The sequence below is a fragment of the Syngnathus floridae genome, chromosome 10, assembly GCF_059516105.1.
Source record: "Syngnathus floridae isolate MCC-2025c chromosome 10, RoL_Sflo_1.0, whole genome shotgun sequence".
Classification (NCBI taxonomy): Eukaryota; Metazoa; Chordata; class Actinopteri; order Syngnathiformes; family Syngnathidae; genus Syngnathus; species Syngnathus floridae.
Window position 1 is genome coordinate 10680113 of NC_142422.1, and position 17835 is coordinate 10697947.

Below are 17835 nucleotides of genomic sequence, written 5' to 3' on the forward strand. Positions count from 1 at the left end.
AGGAATTAAAGTCCTGTATTCTTTTCACTGTCTTGTTCGAGCCTCATTTACAAGAATGGTCGCTCTATTAGCTCATATTTTAAGCAGGACATAAGTCATTTATCCTCATTTCATGTACCCTTGTGAGGATGAAATGGTTTTACGAGCGCAGCGGGGTAGGACGGAACATCGCTTGCGAACGAACACGAGAAGGCACTTAAAGAGTGTGAAGAGGTCAGCGACTTTGGAGACTTGAGTTTCAGCCACGGAAATCCAACTTGGCTCCATCTGGCATCCTTTTCGCCGAGTTCCTGACCCCGTGATATCACCCCGTGTTCGCACCCTGCGTGGAGCTGCCACGGTGGATGGCGGTCCCCACCTGCCGTCCTTGTTGTCCGCCTGAGCTCTCGCGCTGTCGATGGGCTCCGTGTAGTTTTTGTTCCAGAGACCCACGCTGCCGTCGCAGACGTGATCGCACTCGTATGCCAAGTAGATGAAGCCGTCATCGTCCACGCCCACCTCAATGTTTTTGGTATCTGATGATGATACAATAAAACTTTTTTGTTACGTTATACAATATTTTCAAACAGTCGCTTCAAGTCAGATTTCTAGTGGTGTACAAGGGCCGACCTGGCGAGGTCTGCGCTGTGACTGGCTCGGAAGGGAGGGAGGGGGCTCCCGCTCCCGCCTCATTGACAGCCGACACACGCAGACGGTAGATTTGACCCGCCTGAAGACCTGGAACCTGCATGCCATAAGAAACGCATCAAACATTTAGCAGCTGTGCCATTATTCAGAGTTTTTATTAATATGTCAGAGCAGTGGACTGTCAGAGAACACATGACTCTGATCGCTTTGGAAATAAAAAATGGCCGCCACATGACAGAAACAGCAAAACCTGCCTGCGATGAGTATTTTTCCCCCCACCTTATAAAACGTGTCCGTGACCGGCTTGTCATTCACAGCAGTCCACGTGTCGGAATCGTCGCCCTGGCTGATTTCCAGTAAGTATCCCGTGACGGGACCCCGGCCTTCGTAGAGTGGCGCGGCCCACAGGAGCACCAGCGAATGGTCGCTCACCTCACGGACCTCCACGTCGAAAGGACAACCTGGGAAGAGAGTGACCGCCGAGCTATCGATAACCGCAAAATGGCGACGTTCCCTCGATCCGCCCCTGGTTGACTACAGCAGTTCATTTTCTTCATGATTTTTGGGGCTCACTTGAGAATTATTAACCCCAACCAGGGAAGCCCATTCGGCATGATTACTGAGGTGGGCTTACAAAATAAAAAGCGGCATGTGCCGGAGAATGCCTCGTTCCATTTCCAATATTAATGTCATAGGCGGTGTGCGTCCATGTCTCGGAAGATACGCGGCTCCCCGAGGGCTTTTGTTTCACTGCGGCTTTTACGTTGCCATGGCAACACTACTTGAAGGCCGAGCTGCAATGGACACACTAGCATGATGAAACACGCCATCAGAATGGACACATAAATGTTACGTATTAGATAAAAAGGGAGCATGAAGGGTAAAAGATTGGTTACGCCAAAATAATTTGGTTCCAAAGAGGTGGATTTTATCCTATGATAAAGAAAAAATTTCAGCAAAATATAAATCAAAAGATTTTATTTTAAAGCCATATTGCAGTTTTTTCTTAAGGGGGGGGCAATGATTTCACCGTTTCCCATTGTTTCCCATGTGGACAAAATTGATGAGCGATTTCCCCTCATTCATTTTCCCACCATTTTGGCACTCACCAGGCTCCGGCATGGTCCACTCCTCACACAGGAAAGCCTCACTGGCATCCGACGGCTTCCCCACGCCAACCATGTTGGCAGCAAACACGCGGAACTGGTACCAAAGCCCGCTGGTCAGGTTGGTAACCTAAAACAAAAACAGACTCAAGAAGCTAACAATGGCAAAAAAAACCGTATTCGGTCAAGCATTGAGCCTGAAAAAATGTTGAATGAGCTGGACTCGGCATTCAACTTGTGTTCTCTCTGCCACGTTTGTTTGGATTTATTACTCCCGGGTTGCACAGGAGCTTTTTCCAGCATTACAGCATTTTCTCTCGAGATCACCCGAGGCACTTTTGCTTTGGCAAGAGATAGACAGGATTCAGGGAATTCTCCGCATCCAACAAAAGTCAACGGCGCTCTTCTTTCACATTTACCCAGATGTGTTATTTTACACTTGTAACATTTAAACAAATAAAAAGACATCTACTGGTGTAATTAGGGATCTTGTATAATCAATCTCCTTGAGACGGGCTAAAGAACTTTCCCGGCTTGTTGCCTAGTGACATGGCCAACGTGAACCTTAAGTCAATATTTTCATTACTTTCAGATTAACTCGAGGAATAAGGGAGATTCGTATAATTATGTAAAAGGTGCAAAAATGTCATTCTGCAAGATTTTCATTCAAAACAAAGCTTTAAAAAGAAAGACATCAAGGAGGTTTGGGAATTTCTACTGACCGTTGCCCGCCGCTCTTTGACCGCCTTCACGTTGACCTCCTGCCACGATTCGGTGCCCGCCTCCCTCATATCCAGGTAATACCCCCTCACGGGGTCGCCGCCGTCATGGCGAGGCCTCCTCCAGCCCAAAACCATCTCAGAGCCGGTGCACATCAGCAAAGCAATGGCCGAAGGAGCTGAGGGGACGTCTGGAGTCGATGAAATACAGAAAATGGAAAATCCCAGCAGGGGAGCCGAGCCGCAGCTCGTAAGACTTACAATCGGCATTCAAATGAGACCACATTCAAGTTGAAGGCCGTTCATCCTCGCGCAGAAGCTCACTAGGGAGGCCAAAGGAGGGAATGGCAAGCAAATGAGTCACATTATCTGACAGAGAGTCATGAGAAAAGCCCAGTGGCTCGCTAACAGCCACATTATTATCTGTCAAGAAACACGACACCGCACATCATAATAGCTGACATCTTTGGAACTTGAGTTGAAATACACCCACTGGAAGCCACATTGGGTAAACCTTTGTTTGCTTGGTTTTATCAGTCAGCTGCTTTGTTTGTTTGGACCATCAGTGGTCAGTCGGTTGGTTAGTCAATCAGTTGATTGTTTCGCCAGTCGTTAAAAGGTCCAACAAATGTCAGTGGAAAGATCTTAACGTCCATACATATTTGACTTTCACAGAAAGAAATGAGCTTACGAATGGCGGCTTTGACCAGGATGGGCGGAGACTCCTCTGAGTAGTCGCTGTTTCCCGCTCGACTCACTGTCTTTATCCTGAACACATATTCCTTACGGTTCTGGAGGCCGTGGACTGTAAACCTGGAGCGTAAATAGATAAATAAATGAATAAAAAGTATGTGCAGGAGAAAAGCCTTTTGTGTCCGTTGTCACCTGGGCTCAGTAACGGGTTTGTTGTTGATGACCTTCCAGTCCCCTTGGCCGTTTTGGCTGCAGTACAGGTAATATCCCAGGACGTCCTTGTTGTCTTTGGGTTCCTGCCACTGAAGAGACACTGAGGTGTCTGTGTCTGGGAAGACCAGGATGGAGGAAGGTGGGGCGGGGACGCCTATAAAAAACAAAAATTTGGCTAATAAATAATGACGACACACTTTATTTCCTTTGGTCATTTGGGCAGCTAGTTGGTCCGTCCACCGGTTGGTTGGTTTCATTGGTTCGTCAATTACTAATTATTAATTGGTTGGTTGGTTGGTTGGTTGGTTGGTTGGTTGGTTGGTTGGTTGGTTGGTTGGTTGGTTGGTTAAGTGGTTGTTTGGTCGTTTGGTCAGTCGGTCACCCGTGCACACAAACATACTTACTTTGTGATTTTCCCAAGCAGATTGGACCGCTCGGCTCAGACGGCTCACTGACGCCATACTTGTTGACTGCACGCACTCTGAAGTGATAGCACGTTCCCTTGACCAGGTCAAAGACGGGAAACCTCGGAGAGTTGACCACAGCATCCAGACTGACCATTTCCCAGCTGCTCTTCCCTTCTTCCGACTAAAAGCCAGCCCAAAATGTGAGTCAGACTGCAAAATCATTAGGAATGCATTGACACAGGCACCGGTGTCGGTATTGGTATCGGTACGGTCTGTCTATACTCAATGTTTAACAACACCAACACCATTTTTCCCTTTCAAAGCTCAGCTTTAACGTCGATGTCGTGTTTCGCTCCAAAGCCCAGCCTTCATTATGACTCCCCTTTTTCTTAAAGGATTATTTGACTTTCCAATGCACTTTTGCCAGGGGTGGAACGCGAGCCAGAAAAAGACCGTCAAAGGCACCACCGATTATACAAAGCTGTCTCAAGGGCGAGAAATATATTTGAATGCGGCCTTCATTAAATAAGTGGACGGCAAGTAGCAACCTTTTGTATTTCACATGTGCTTTTGACAGCTCTGACACTTTTATTACTCCAGTAACGTATAACAGTCCAATATTATATTTCCTGCGGCACGTTCCTGATAGAGCTGGAAAATGTTGGGGCGTCTGGGCTTGATATTGCACAGCCCGGGGGCCTTTATTGCTGAGAAGATGAGGCGGGTAGGCACCCACAAGGTGGAGGGATTCATCTTATTTGAACTTCTGATGATTCCCAGGGTTGAAAGAATGAAAAGGTGGTGCGATTTCCCCCCCCCATGTTCAGTAAAGGATGTGATGGGAGCGCTGACCTTAAACTGCACCCAACCTTGAAATCACAGATATTCTTGCCCGCGTGTTCACTTGCACCTGTCTCGTTAGATTAGAAGGCAGTGGGGAGCCCGTGCTTTTAATTTTCCACATGTTTCAGCGCCGGGCGGCCCAAAACCAACAAACGTGTGATGATGACACATTGATCCTCCATTTCAGCACAAGCGGGAAAGATTATGAGATGAGAATGTGATCCAATAAAATCCAGCCTTTCAAAAGACAATAATGCTGAGTTTGACCCACCCGCTCCACGTAGAAGGTGAGCGGCTCCTTCCCTCGGGGCTCTGGCTCGCTCCAGCTCAGCACCACATATGTGTCGCTCAGCTCGCAGGCGTGAACGTCGGTGGGCGGGAGAGGAGTTCGGACATGGCCTGTGACGTGAGGAGAAGATGAATAAGAGTGTGATTTAGTATTAGGGGCAGGGAAGAGACTGCTCCACCAACTGAAGTTGCGTCATCTTCCAGCTAGTGACCTCTAAAAACAACTTTTATGATTTGATGACTAAATGCTCTCAACATTATATCATAGCATTCATTTTTTGTAAATCCAATTTACACATTGTGTGTGTGTGGTGCAAAATACTCCTTCATGTGACAGTTCCTCACAGGAATTTCAAAGCAGTGTGCAATTAGGTCCAAATGAGGATTGTTCCACTGAGTGCCGTTTTCGTTTATGAATATTTCATTAGCCGGAAAGAGAGTTTGCCTGCGATGAATGAAGCTGCACATATCACGCATGCTTTCACCTTCATGCATGCGTGTGGAGGACGCTGCCATGAAGACAGTGTCAATGCCTTCACTGTAACAATGGAACATAATTCTCACCTTCCAGTTCATCTTTTACGATGACGACGGTCCCTCCGTGCACCGTGACCACTAAGGGAGCATGAGAGACAAAGACCGTTAAATTCGAACTCTAATGAAGTCATAATAATAGCATGAGTGTGTCAAAATGGCGGCCACAGGTTGGCGTGACAACTAGAGAAAGAGAGACACAAATAGGTGAGGGGGAGCAACATGGATGGATGGAGAGTGGGCCGCAAGGCAGTCAACCTTATGTCTTGTCCTTCATCTGTGTTTAATGATGCACAACGCTGGACCAAAGCCCATCTGCCCTACCTATTATGTATTGAGAGGAAAACACACACACACACACACACACACACACACACACATGCTCCATCTCAGTGCACATTTCAATCCCTGGTGGAACACGGCCATAGTCCAGGACAGTACACCCCAAAGGAAATATTGCTTTTACACGGTACATAACAAAGTAGTAACAGTAAAAGTAAATAGATCTCAATAGATCAATGTGACCTTGACTTGATGAAATTCTTTTTAGGATGGCAAGTACAGTACAAAAAAAAAAAAAAAAAATTTACTCATGAAATAAATTGCAATGTAACATTTTTAATAATAAAAAAAACGTCCAGACCGTATAAAAACACAATGCAACATAATAAAAATTAATAAACTGGTTTTATGACATGTAATCACTTTTCATAGTCACAAGAACTGTGGCTATCATGTGTTGGGAGTACCGCAGGGTTACGTCCCGGAACCACCCTCTTTCTCACCTCCCTCCCTTTCTCCCTTTTAACGGCAGCATCTCACCCATGGTCCTGGCATTTCGGAGGGGGTCCTCAGTGACAACAGGCTCAGTCGCCTTGGAGGGCCGCCCCACGCCGGCTCCATTGACCGCCCGAACTCTAAACTGGTACGTGGCTCCTTCTTTCAGCCCAAACACCGGGAAGTGGCATGCTTTCTGAGGATTCTCATTGCAGCGCAGCCACTGGCCCTGACTGAGGTCACACCTGTAAAAAACAGAAGGACAGATTGATGGCTCTCTGAAATCATAAACGAGCACATTACTTTCCAAGTTCCCCTTTTATAACATAATGGCGAGACTGCGCGACAAATCTAAAGCGGTAACCACCCCGCTAAGGCCCGTAATAACCATCGCGCTCAAACAAAGGGCCTCCCAAACACATTAGAAACTTATTTTCAAAGATAAATGTGCGGCCCGGCAACTTCAATAGCAATCTATTGCCGCATTTTGGAGAACAAAGAGAGATGAGCGGAGTTTGCGCTAACGATACGGCCGTTGCTAGGGAACTGGATAGCTAGCGACGTGATCCATCTCGAAAACAGCCTTGTTTAGGAATTCCATCCAGCGCTCCAATTAAAAGCCATAAAACACAAACATACACAGCGGCATCATCACGCACAGATGAATGAGGGCATTAGCACAATACTAAACAAAAAATAACGACAAAGACAAATTACAAAGTAAAAAGTTGGATTGTTGATACTTGAGAGCAGCATCTGTTCCTCCAGCAGGAGTCTTTGATTCCTGTATTTGCAGGGTTGATAATTATCATGCCTAACATTCATCTCAGGAAAACTATCTCACCTGCTACCTCGTGTTCCCCGCCTGCAGTTTTATCAGCCGCTAATCAATTTTCCCGAGAAGATGAGCCTCACACTTTACAATCGTGCTTTTGTTAATGTGTAACTCAGGGCCTCTCTGGGTAATTCATTCCAAATATATATTTTTTTAATATCCTCAGTACGGTAATTAAATCTTGATTTGGCTTAGGTGTATAAGCTGTGTGTTTGAAGAAGCCAAAAAGTAGCACTTAGGTTCTGTCAAAATTGGAATCTCAGGCTGCCTGTCTTACCTCTCGATGTAGTAGCCGTCTATGGGCGACGATCCGTCGGCACTGGGCGGCTGCCAAGTGAGGAAGACGTAGTCCTTGTTGATGTCGGACACCTGGACCAAAAGAGGAGACGCAGGAGCTCCAACCACTGTCGCCAACGCATCTGAGGAATCATAAGAATTGAGGAAGAGGATGTTGTTTGTTTTTTGATGTTTTTGTAGGTTTTTTTTTTTTTTTTGTGGAAATATGTGGACCCTTTTTTTGGACTTTCCCAGCGTTTTGGCTGTGAAATTTCTCAAAGGAGTGATATCTGCGTGTGATACACTACTATATTTGAAACAAGGCATATGGAGAGGTAGTTATTGTGTTTGTATAATTACCAGTGTTATTTTCTGTTGTTTTGAGATTTTTTTTGCATGTTTTGGAGATGTATTTTATTGTTACTTTAACATAGACATGGCAGATGGCACTTAAGGCATGTGGGTGAGGAAAGAGGACACGAATGCCTGCCCACGTTATGTTCCAAACTATATTAAAACAGCTGCTAGATTGAATGAGACACCAAAAAAAAACAATAATTAATGTTTCTCATTTATGCAAAGCAGATTGTAATGGAATCTGACACGCTCCAAACCTTGTCTTGAGGCTACGAGGGGGATAATATTTTTCTTCTCCCCTAATAAAAAACATCCAACACATCTTTTCATTTATTTTCCTGCGGCTCCCATGTTTGTTTTTGCTCTCACCAAGACCAACCTTGTATTTGTAATGCAAATGTGACTGCTGAATGGAGGCACTCCATTCAGACGGACTAATTAATACCTCCAGCTCTCGCAAAAGAACAGGCTTTGTGACGAGGGAGACGGCGAGACCGCAACCTAGACGCACTTTTGAGGCATCATCCGGGAGCGGTTCCTCTTTCTTTTGTCGCCAGTCGCTTTGCTCTGCTGCGCGTAATGCTGTCAAAGGTTTGAGACGATATGACAAGAGTTCTAATGGGAGTGCTCGTGTGATTATTCGCAAAAGCACTCGGCTGTGGAAAAATACACATAGTTTCACGTGACCGATGATGCAATTTTCCCAGACGAATGAATGCGCCGGCAGGAAATGAAAGCAAACCAAAGTCTGGTAGAAAGATAAACTATTTGGGAGTGCAAAACACAATTGACGAGAGATGAGAACTGGCGCACGATCATATTTTGTATGCAAACACGTTTTTCAGAATGCAATGCGCGAGCTTGTTTTGAGAACTATCTAATGCGATGTGGCAGCGATTTGGTCTCACGGGAGTTGGCAGAGGATTTCATACCATTTGGCCTGCCTGCCCCTTTAAATCAGCTGCGACTGAATTAAAATCCCATTTATGAATAATATTGAAGTAATTACAGAAAAATAAAAGCTGCTAAATTGTAAATATCCGGCTAATCCCCAAAACAAAATGGCACTATAATAATGATGATAATAATAATAATAATAAAAATGAATGAATGTTAGATCAAAGAACCACACTAGTCCCAAACCCATGCATACCTTCAACGTAGACATAGGCACTAGATTCCAGGATTCCATCCAAGGTCTTCAGGCGGACCGTGTAAACTCCTTCATGCTCCTTGTACACAGTGTTTATTGTAATTGAAGCTTCATTGTTTGTGGTCTTCATGTCCACAGCACCAGATTGGAGCAGTGGCGTACCTGAAACGGCGACATGAATGGACCCTTAAGTCGGCGTCTATGGCAAAGGGTCCAGCTCAGTCTAGAACCTTACCATCTCTTAACCAGGTGACTTCCTGCTGGAAGGGCAGCAGAGGTGAGGTGAAGGAACAGTTCAGGGTGAGACTCTCGCCTTCTTTCACCCAGGTTGGCGGAAAGGTCGTAGCAAAGCCGGCTTGCTGCGAAGCTGGAAAGAGCAGTTCACAAACATATAAAGATCCAAAATAATTAGAGGCAGAGAAGGTCCCTAACAAAGCACCTGTCATAGTGTTATTAGTTTGTTTGTTTGTTTATTTGTTTGTTTGTTTGAATATAGTCTCTATAGCATGAATGAATCAGGAATTGACTGAATTGTAGCTTGAAATCAAATTTGTGTCTCTGAAGTGAAACCCTTCTTCAGGGTCGCAGAAAAATCGAACTCCAAGGAACACGAGTGAGGCATTCCCTCAAGCAAAAGCACGATGCAAAAGCCAAAGATGTGACAGCTCGCAGATAGTGAACCGTTCCTGACACGCTATTACTTCAGCTAGCACTTGTCAAAGGCACTGAGGCGGTACCATCTCGCAAAAGACAGAAGCTCCGGGTGCTGTGAGGTCTTGTCAAAACTCGGTGGCAGGAAGGAATCAGAAAAAATCTGGCATAATTTATTTGTGTTCTCGACTATCACAAGGATACACGCTATTTTAATTCACCCCGGTTGGATCGTCGCGCGCCATCATTCAAAGACTCGACCTTTGCGTCACCGCTGGGATAAATGTGCCGCGGTTGCATTTTTGCTGATTGACTGACTCGCCTTTGCGAGCTGTGATCGCTTCCATACGACGTCCCGACGTTCAAGTAACATTGTCCCATAATATGCTGACAAAGCGCTATTCGAAGCTCCATGACGGTGGCAGGACATATTTCTTTCGCGCTGATGTTGACACACAGCAAGAAATAGAGATGACATCACATGAGTCATGAGTGGACGACAATGGCCATGATTAGGGAATACCTCGGCAGTTTGGGCACACCTAAGCAATTGTGGAGAACAAGAAAGAGACCCGGCGCATGGAGAGCAGTGCAAACAACGATAAATCATTCTGGACGGCGCCGTGCCCTAGACTTACTTTACTTGGTTTTATCAGGGCCTTTAAAAGGCCAGCTTTGCTTGCTTTGGCGTGTCAAGCGTTTGTCTTACATATCTATCAATCAGGCTTTGTGCAAATGGTACTCGCAATTGTGTAATAGAAGAAAAAATTATCCAGGGAAAAAATCCAGAGAACAAAAAAAGCTTCCTATGCGTTCTTGCGTCATTAGAGATTAAAATTAGAGTTGGGTGAATATCGATACTCCGTACCGGTATCGATACCAGCCTCTTTTTAAGATATCAGAGCTTGCGCTGTTGTTTTAGCATCAGACATTAGAGGAACAGAACATTCCCATTATTGTCCTGCAGTTTTAAGGAATATTGCTACATTGGGATATACAACTATGTCAGTACTTGGTACTGGTATCAGTGACCACAGTTCAGCTCAGCCCAAATTTTTTAAGTGGTATGTCAAACTTGTTGACTGATTTGAAGACGGCATCCTGCCAATGCTATTATATCAACGCATATCAAAAAGAAACTAGCGCCACGCAAACACAATTTCTCGCGGCAATTAAACTGCCTCTCCTTTCAGATGGAGCCAAAGCAATAAAAATGCCCATGGCCTTTTTTTATAGCTTAATAATTCACTCTGTTTCACCCGTTACTGTTGCACTTGTCTGCATCGTTCATTTCTGAAAGAAGCGAGCCCCCTCCCCAAAAAAATCTCTATTTTATGTTCCATATTTACTTATAAAGTAATGCGCAAGGGTGGTGTGCGTTCTTAAGTTGAACCAATGCAAACTGAACTCTGACCTTAAAAACAAATGACTGTACTATGTACCAAACAGTGACTATTGACATACTATTATAGAATCTTGTGGAACATTCATAGGGTAAGATAAATGTAAACACTCATTAGAGGGAGCTTACCACGAGTCCGGGAATCATCTGAACCAGCAATGGCTCCTTTATATGCTGCGTGGCGAAGCAGCACGCATCCAAAATGGAGAAACAGAAAAAAAAAAGTTTGTATTTAAGAGAATGAGAGGACACACCAGTTCAAAGTCATTGCCGTGGCACACCGACTCTTCTCCATTTACCTTTTGAATTCATTATGCATGAGTACTGCAAGATCGTTTATGGGAACACTACTTGGCTGTGCAATATGTGAAAATGGCATCGAGAGTGTGTCAAATCAGAAGTGGAGATTGTGGGGCCAATCGTTGATACCATGTACGTAAAATACTGACCTATATATTGCCGTGTGTCGATGAATTACTCACAGTTCACCACCAGTGTGGCAAAGGTCATAGCTTCACCCAGCGGACTTTTGGCCACCACTTTGTACACGCCGGCGTCATCAGGAGAGCATCTAATGGGACAAAGTAAAAGGTATAAGGCACATTTCTGGACTGTTACCATAAGTAGATTTTTAGTTCCATACCGTCTGATCTCCAGGTAATTAAGACCGAATTCTTGCTGAAGCCCGTAATTCCACGGCATATCAGGCTTTTTCAGCACCTTACCGTCTTTATACCTTCAAGACACAATCAACAATTGATTGCATAAATTGAACTTATAAGCAATACAGATTGCGACGGTACGGAGGGAAGCTAACAAAACATTATTATACCCTTGCGATCGTTGCTTCATTCCATCCAATAGCCTAAGATTTCATTTTTAACAAAGAAAGTGGGACTTTTGAAGAAAAAATATTTCTATATATTTGGTGTTAATCAGATGGAGTGGGAATTTGACCCGAGGGTTTTTTGATGTCTTCGCATAAATGCAATTTTAATGCCGTTCCATCATTATGCCGAATATTTATTAATAAGACCTCTACCTTCCATCCATCCATCTTTTCTAGCGCTTGTCCTCATTAGAATCTCGTGTGAGCTGGAGCCTTTTCCAACTGACTAGGCAAGAGGTGAGTTACACCTTGCCAGCCACTTGCGGGGAACATTTTGACAAATGACTTGCGTGAACCTTTTCAAAGACCCTAATTTGCATAGTTTTGAAATAAAAAAACGGGCCGCAACGGAGATTTGTACCAGGAACCTTGGAACTGCGTTGCAAATTTGCTAACTGACACAAGACCACCTGGCGCAGAAAGACTGGTTAGCAGATCCACATCTGAAACGTCTTACCATGTGACCTGAGGAGCTGGGCAGCCTTGGACCACGCAGGCAAACTGCACCGTCATGCCCTCCCAGACCGTGTGAGCCCTAAGGGGTACAGCGAAGTCTGGCACCTTCTGACTTAGACGCTCCAGATACTCCAAATACTCGGCCGCCTTCCTTTGTGCCTGAAGTGTTGCAAAACACAAACTCAATTATGTATTTTTAAGTCCATATGATGTCTCAAAATATTTACCTCGTTGCGAAGGGCCATCTTGTCCACACGTGTGCGTAGCAAATGCTGGTTGCGCATCATCCTCACATCAAATTTCTCATACTCGTTTCCAAACATCGTCCACTCGTCTCGATGGTAGCTTTTGTCGGCCACTCGAGTTTCCCTTAAGATTTCCCTGGATGACGTAATAATCAATTAAACGACAATGAAGAATTGGATTGATTGTATCATAAAACATGACCAAAATCTGGGCCCGAGCAGCCATCTAAAATTTTCTGCAACTTCCCCAGTAGGGAGACTGACTACACTTTGATTGTTCGTTCATCTAAAAAGAAGACATCTGGTATGCATTTTACTAGCTAGCTAATTGGCTAACTGGCTAACGAGCTAACTGACTATCTAGAAAAGTAATGAACTTTTCCCCGGTCAAGCATTAAAGACTTGTAGAATCTATGCCAGAGTGCATTGCAGGCGGTGCCATTTTTAAAACTATTACAGCTATATAAAGAAAAACGTTCCCAGACAAACTTAAAAGCCTTGATATTTAATCATGAAGCAGGAATAAGTGATTCTAGTGGCCCGTGATGACACTTCCCAAATACATTTCATGTTTTTTTTTAATGTGCCTTGCCATCTCTGTTGTCGTCTACAGCTAGCTAGCTAAGCGTGCACACTAAAACTTGCATAAGTAGAACGTTTTAATATGACACTCGTCGCCAGGGGCGCGCCTTTCGTGATCTATCGCATGATTAAATATTCACAAACGCAGCTCTGATCTATGACGACCGCTCTGGCACGAAGGGCTGAACAAGTAGTTGGGATAATTGGCAGCGAAATGTACAAACAGCATAAATCCACACGTATTCTCATACATGCAAACCCACTCTCCAGAAAGCTGCGGCTCCTTTAATACTGTTTGTGACCTTTCCTGTCACAAACTCTTTTTAAAAATCAGGGATCAGACAGCTGGTCCTAAAGCAAAAGGGGGGAGAACACATCCAGCCAGCGGGAGTGAGATTGTTTATAGCTTAATTTCTACACTGGAGGACATTTTTAATATTTATTAGCAATGTAGAGGACAGCTCCTGTCATGACAAAACATTCACGCATCCATCTGTCAATCCAGCGTTATGCTTAAGAGGATGAAGAAGCCATTTGGAGACACGCACAAATTAATCTTGCTGTTGACACGTTTCTCTCCCTTCACTTCTTCCCACGCCTCTGTGAAGTTTAACTGAGTTAAATTTTCATTCGCTGAAATTTTATCTTCTAGTTTTTGTTCAAATGTTACATCACATAATTTTAATCATTTATTTCTCCTGCTCTTTCTCTGTAACTCCTCTGTCTGTCTTTTAACTGATTTCTTTGCAAGTATGGAAACATAAAATTAAATGTGGGGCTCTCCAAGGTTCAATTTTACCTTTTGATCTTTATATGCTTCTGCCTAGGGATGTCATCAGGAGACATGGTGTCAGCTTCCAGAAGTGGGAAAATGAAGGATTTCCCTTTCAAACAAACTCTTCTCACCCTTATTATACGCCATCAGGAGACTGTCTACACTGCTAAGAGATGTTTTATGTTTATCTATCATTTCATGAATCATTCATATTTATTTCACATTTATTTCAGTTTGTTAGTTGCTTGGTATTAAATATATTTTTCATTTATATTTTTGATCGTCTTTTATGTGTTTACAAGCATTTTAGAAGGTTGGTTTCAAAGGATTCATTGAAGTAGTGATTTTTCTAGTCTGTTACTGACAAGCTTTGGAAAAAAAAGACTCACACCTGCTACCTTTCCTTCCTTTTTCTGAGAGGTGTCAATCCTCAAGAGGTCTTAACAGATGGAGAAATCCAAAGGTGAGAGCCAAGCACATTAGCAGTAAGGAGACTGGGTTGGGATTGGTTGATGACTGTCGGAAAAAGTTGCCCCGCAGACGATTCCTGCAGCTGAGGTTCATTACTGTCACGTTTTGTCTTTCAGGGCGCATCAGATGTCATCCTCTATACTCTTCGCTCGCCCTCTGCAAGTCCAAAATAACTGCTTGTCTTCTTCACTTGCAGTGTGACAGCTTGTCTGCTTATAGAATTGAGCCACACTCATTGTTCAGTCAGGAGTTCCTGTTCCGACAGGTACCGTGCACTTTGACATGTCCCATTGGGTTAATTATTGGATTCCTAAGTAACTACACATTTTTTTGAAAGGCCAAAAAGGGAAAGCTGTGTTCCCAAGATGGACAAGTCAAATGTCAAGAATGTGAAAAGTAGTAACTTAAGGCCAAGGCTGAATTGCTGGGGCTAATTAAATGTCCCACTAGGAACATAATATCCGAGTTTTCCTTTAATGGTACAGTTTAAAGTTAGAGGCAACTGTGCTCCTAGTAAAAAACAACAATATTACTCTGGAGCTAAAAAAAAACCAAATGTAATTTGCATTTTACTTTTCAGGGTTTGGCCTCCTCTCTGAAATATGGACTGGAACTACAGTGGCCCTGATGGATCAAAAAAGGGTCAGTAATGGCCTATACATGCTAAGATGGCACACTCAGACACATGCAAGCAGGACAGCAGACATTCTTATAAGTAGATTCAACAAAGAGGCAGTGTTTCTTGTCTGGGATTATTTTTAGATCCATACATGACAGCCGAGGAGGATTTCTTGCCCTCCTTCCATGATAACGAGATGCGCGACATGTAAAAGGTGACAAGACATGTTATCTTATCCCCAGAACAATAAATAAATCAACTTATTCTCCATCTTTCAAATTATAAAGACTCTCAGTGGGGAAAGAAGTTGAAATGCAAGGCAGGGAGCATAAAAAAGTCAAGACCAATAAGACAGCTGTACCAAATGACGAATTAACCAGAGAGTGAATGACCCAAAAAATGGTTGAAACTTCTCAAGTGGAACAAAAAGTACAGGTAGAATTAAATAACTAGGTGTTGTTTTGGCGCCTGGAACTTTCTTCTATAAAAAAATCGAGCTCAGGTTTAAACGACAAATTTCCTTCTAAAATGAAATTGAATAGGAGCAAGGGGAGCGTTGTGAAATTATGGCTGGCATGTCCGCCGCACAGTTCGAAGGTTCCGATGGCAGCTCCATCCTTCCTGTGTGGAGTTTATATTCAAATGCGACTATTCAGTCTTTTTGGAAATGTATTTATGGAGGGATGAATCGCAGCAGCCGGTAGCATAAATGAAAACGGCTGCACTCAATGACTCCTTCGAGGGTCCTTTTGGTGAAAAAGGACACGTGTCCGCTATCCGGCCTTCCGTAGATAAATGGGGGAGAAGAGGAGCCCCGATTTTCGACCTTTGTCAAAAAATGAGAATCTAGCTTTTAGTTTACGGCGCCGAACATTTGAATCCACTCCAAATAAATACGGAGCGGAGAACTCACGGTGATCACCCAGGAAGAAAGTCATCAAGTTCTTAACTGTTTCCATTTGCCGTTGACAAAAGCCTTCATAAAATTAGATTCGGAATACAATAGTGCCCCGTGGCTTTGATTGATTTTCCGATTGAAACAGCTGCCAAGACGATTGCCAAATGTTTGTGCCTGCCACCAAAGTTACATTTCCAACCAGTGGTGCAGGCAGTTCTTATTTATCTTATTTGTCTGCGCCGCTTGTCTTTTAAGATGCCAAATAGCTTGCCTGCTGTTATTTATTTGATTTCACTCCCACTGCGCCGTCGAACTGTTTTAGCAGTTCATAACTGTCAAAGAACGTGGAAAAAATGGCCAACATCTGCGACACACTCGACTCGATTGTATCTTACCATGTTCGGTGACGGGGGACGTTTTCCATGTTGAGGATATCCTTAACGGACATCACGTCAGCGGGGATGATGGGAACAAGATTAGAGTATGGGACGACTTCCTCCTCGCTGTCAAAGAGAGAGAATGAAAGTGATTAGTGTTGATCTAAACTTGACACTTGAGCTTCTTTCTACATCACAGCTGTAATCGAAGATCTAGAATGGAGAACAGATAATTAGATGACAACAGCATTGACTGAGCGAACATCTGTAATTTTTTAAAATTATTTCATTTTTTTTACTTCAACTCCACCCTGAGAGACTGCAAAACAATTGGAAAACAGTACTCGGCATTTCAGTCTCTTTGTATTCATTCGCCGATGCTGGAAGGCTTTAGCTGATTCCCTATTAAGGGTAAAACATCTCAAAGTTGAATTTCCTCACATATACCTTGGTAGAAAAAAAATGACAGCTCCTATCTCCGCAGACAGTAAGGGGCTTAAAGGGATGTGGAAACTCTTGTGACAAAGGTGCAAAAGTCAACAAAGACAAACAAAACAGCAAAGTCTCGGTAAGAGCGTCTTGACAGGCGGCCGCTCTTTGAAATGTCAATAGCGCTAATACCCCATGTCAGCGTGACGTTAGTGGATAAGCCGGCGAGTGAGCTTCTTTGCCACTTGTAGGTGTTTATTTGCTGTTGTTTGTTTTATACCAAGACGGAGCTTGCCAATCTGCATTTTCTTTATATATAAACGGCGCATTAAGCCATCCTTCTCAAGAGGTTGGTGTTAATGAGGCTAGCGGAGGCCTCTCCGCGGCACATGGCATGTTTGTTTTGGCCTTTCTCTTCCACGAGAGGCCTCTTCTCCTCTTGTGGCACAAAATCGAATCCACCGCATGACCTGTTTTCGCTTAAGTGAGATGAAGCTGATGAGCACATTGCGCTCATACACACACACGCACGCACACACACACACGCACGGTCTATCGGGAGGTTATATAATAAGGTAGAACAGGGGCCTCTGATGTGATCATGAGACGGTTAAGACAATAAAGCTCATCGGGTATTTCTATCATAGTGACAAGTCCTTTATGTATGCTATGCAGCCGTTGTTTTGCTTGAGATTCTATCTCTACACTAAAATTAAGTACAGATACTTGACAAGGCGACTTGAATACAATCACAAAATATTTGTAATTGATGCGTGTAAGTCTACGCCAAAGTAGCGGCGTGTCCATTTAAAGCATGCAATAATGGAGTTAGCTGACCTTTAGCGGGCCTCTGAACAAGAGAGACATTGGCTAGTCCAACATCAAGGTCACTTGAGGCATCCTTGTAACGGGAGAAGGGGGTGGGGTTTTTAATCCATTGATGACCGATGCACTCTCAATTTGTAAGCAGAGGCTGACGTAGCTTGCAGTCGTCGGTTGGAGATTTGTCCGTCTGTGCTTTGTTGCAAATATATTTTTGACAAGTAGTCGACTGAAGACTCCAGCGAGGCGCAAACGTGTCGTTGAAAAGCATGCTGTTATTTGATCGTCAAATGCGCGGCGTCTTATCTATTTGCTCAGGTGCCACAAGCTAGCTTCCGTTGCGAGCTCGCAAGCCCCGAGGCGTCGTTTTCAACCGAGCCCCTCGTTTTAC

General features: G+C 43.9%; 1 protein-coding gene and 1 long non-coding RNA gene across 3 annotated transcripts in view; one reads left to right on the forward strand and one right to left on the reverse strand.

Moving 5' to 3' along the window:
* The window catches only part of myom3 (myomesin 3), a 29169-nt gene that overhangs the window by 7468 nt on the left and 3866 nt on the right, over positions 1-17835 (reverse strand). For both annotated transcript variants that reach the window (XM_088386455.1, XM_088386454.1), the window contains exons 3-22: positions 16212-16319; positions 12454-12607; positions 12228-12385; positions 11525-11617; positions 11364-11452; positions 11011-11055; positions 9064-9195; positions 8829-8990; positions 7320-7461; positions 6253-6452; positions 5461-5511; positions 4880-5007; positions 3763-3946; positions 3338-3512; positions 3144-3265; positions 2456-2643; positions 1737-1863; positions 907-1088; positions 610-724; positions 359-515 (exon numbers count right to left, since the gene is read on the reverse strand). In XM_088386455.1, the coding sequence (XP_088242581.1) occupies positions 359-515; positions 610-724; positions 907-1088; positions 1737-1863; positions 2456-2643; positions 3144-3265; positions 3338-3512; positions 3763-3946; positions 4880-5007; positions 5461-5511; positions 6253-6452; positions 7320-7461; positions 8829-8990; positions 9064-9195; positions 11011-11055; positions 11364-11452; positions 11525-11617; positions 12228-12385; positions 12454-12607; positions 16212-16319 (2712 nt within the window). The remainder of the gene's footprint in view (positions 1-358; positions 516-609; positions 725-906; positions 1089-1736; positions 1864-2455; positions 2644-3143; positions 3266-3337; positions 3513-3762; positions 3947-4879; positions 5008-5460; positions 5512-6252; positions 6453-7319; positions 7462-8828; positions 8991-9063; positions 9196-11010; positions 11056-11363; positions 11453-11524; positions 11618-12227; positions 12386-12453; positions 12608-16211; positions 16320-17835) is intronic.
* On the forward strand, positions 14253-15299 carry LOC148392336 (uncharacterized). Its single transcript, XR_015860662.1, has 3 exons — positions 14253-14291; positions 14416-14564; positions 14880-15299. It is a non-coding gene; the product is annotated as an uncharacterized LOC148392336 (long non-coding RNA).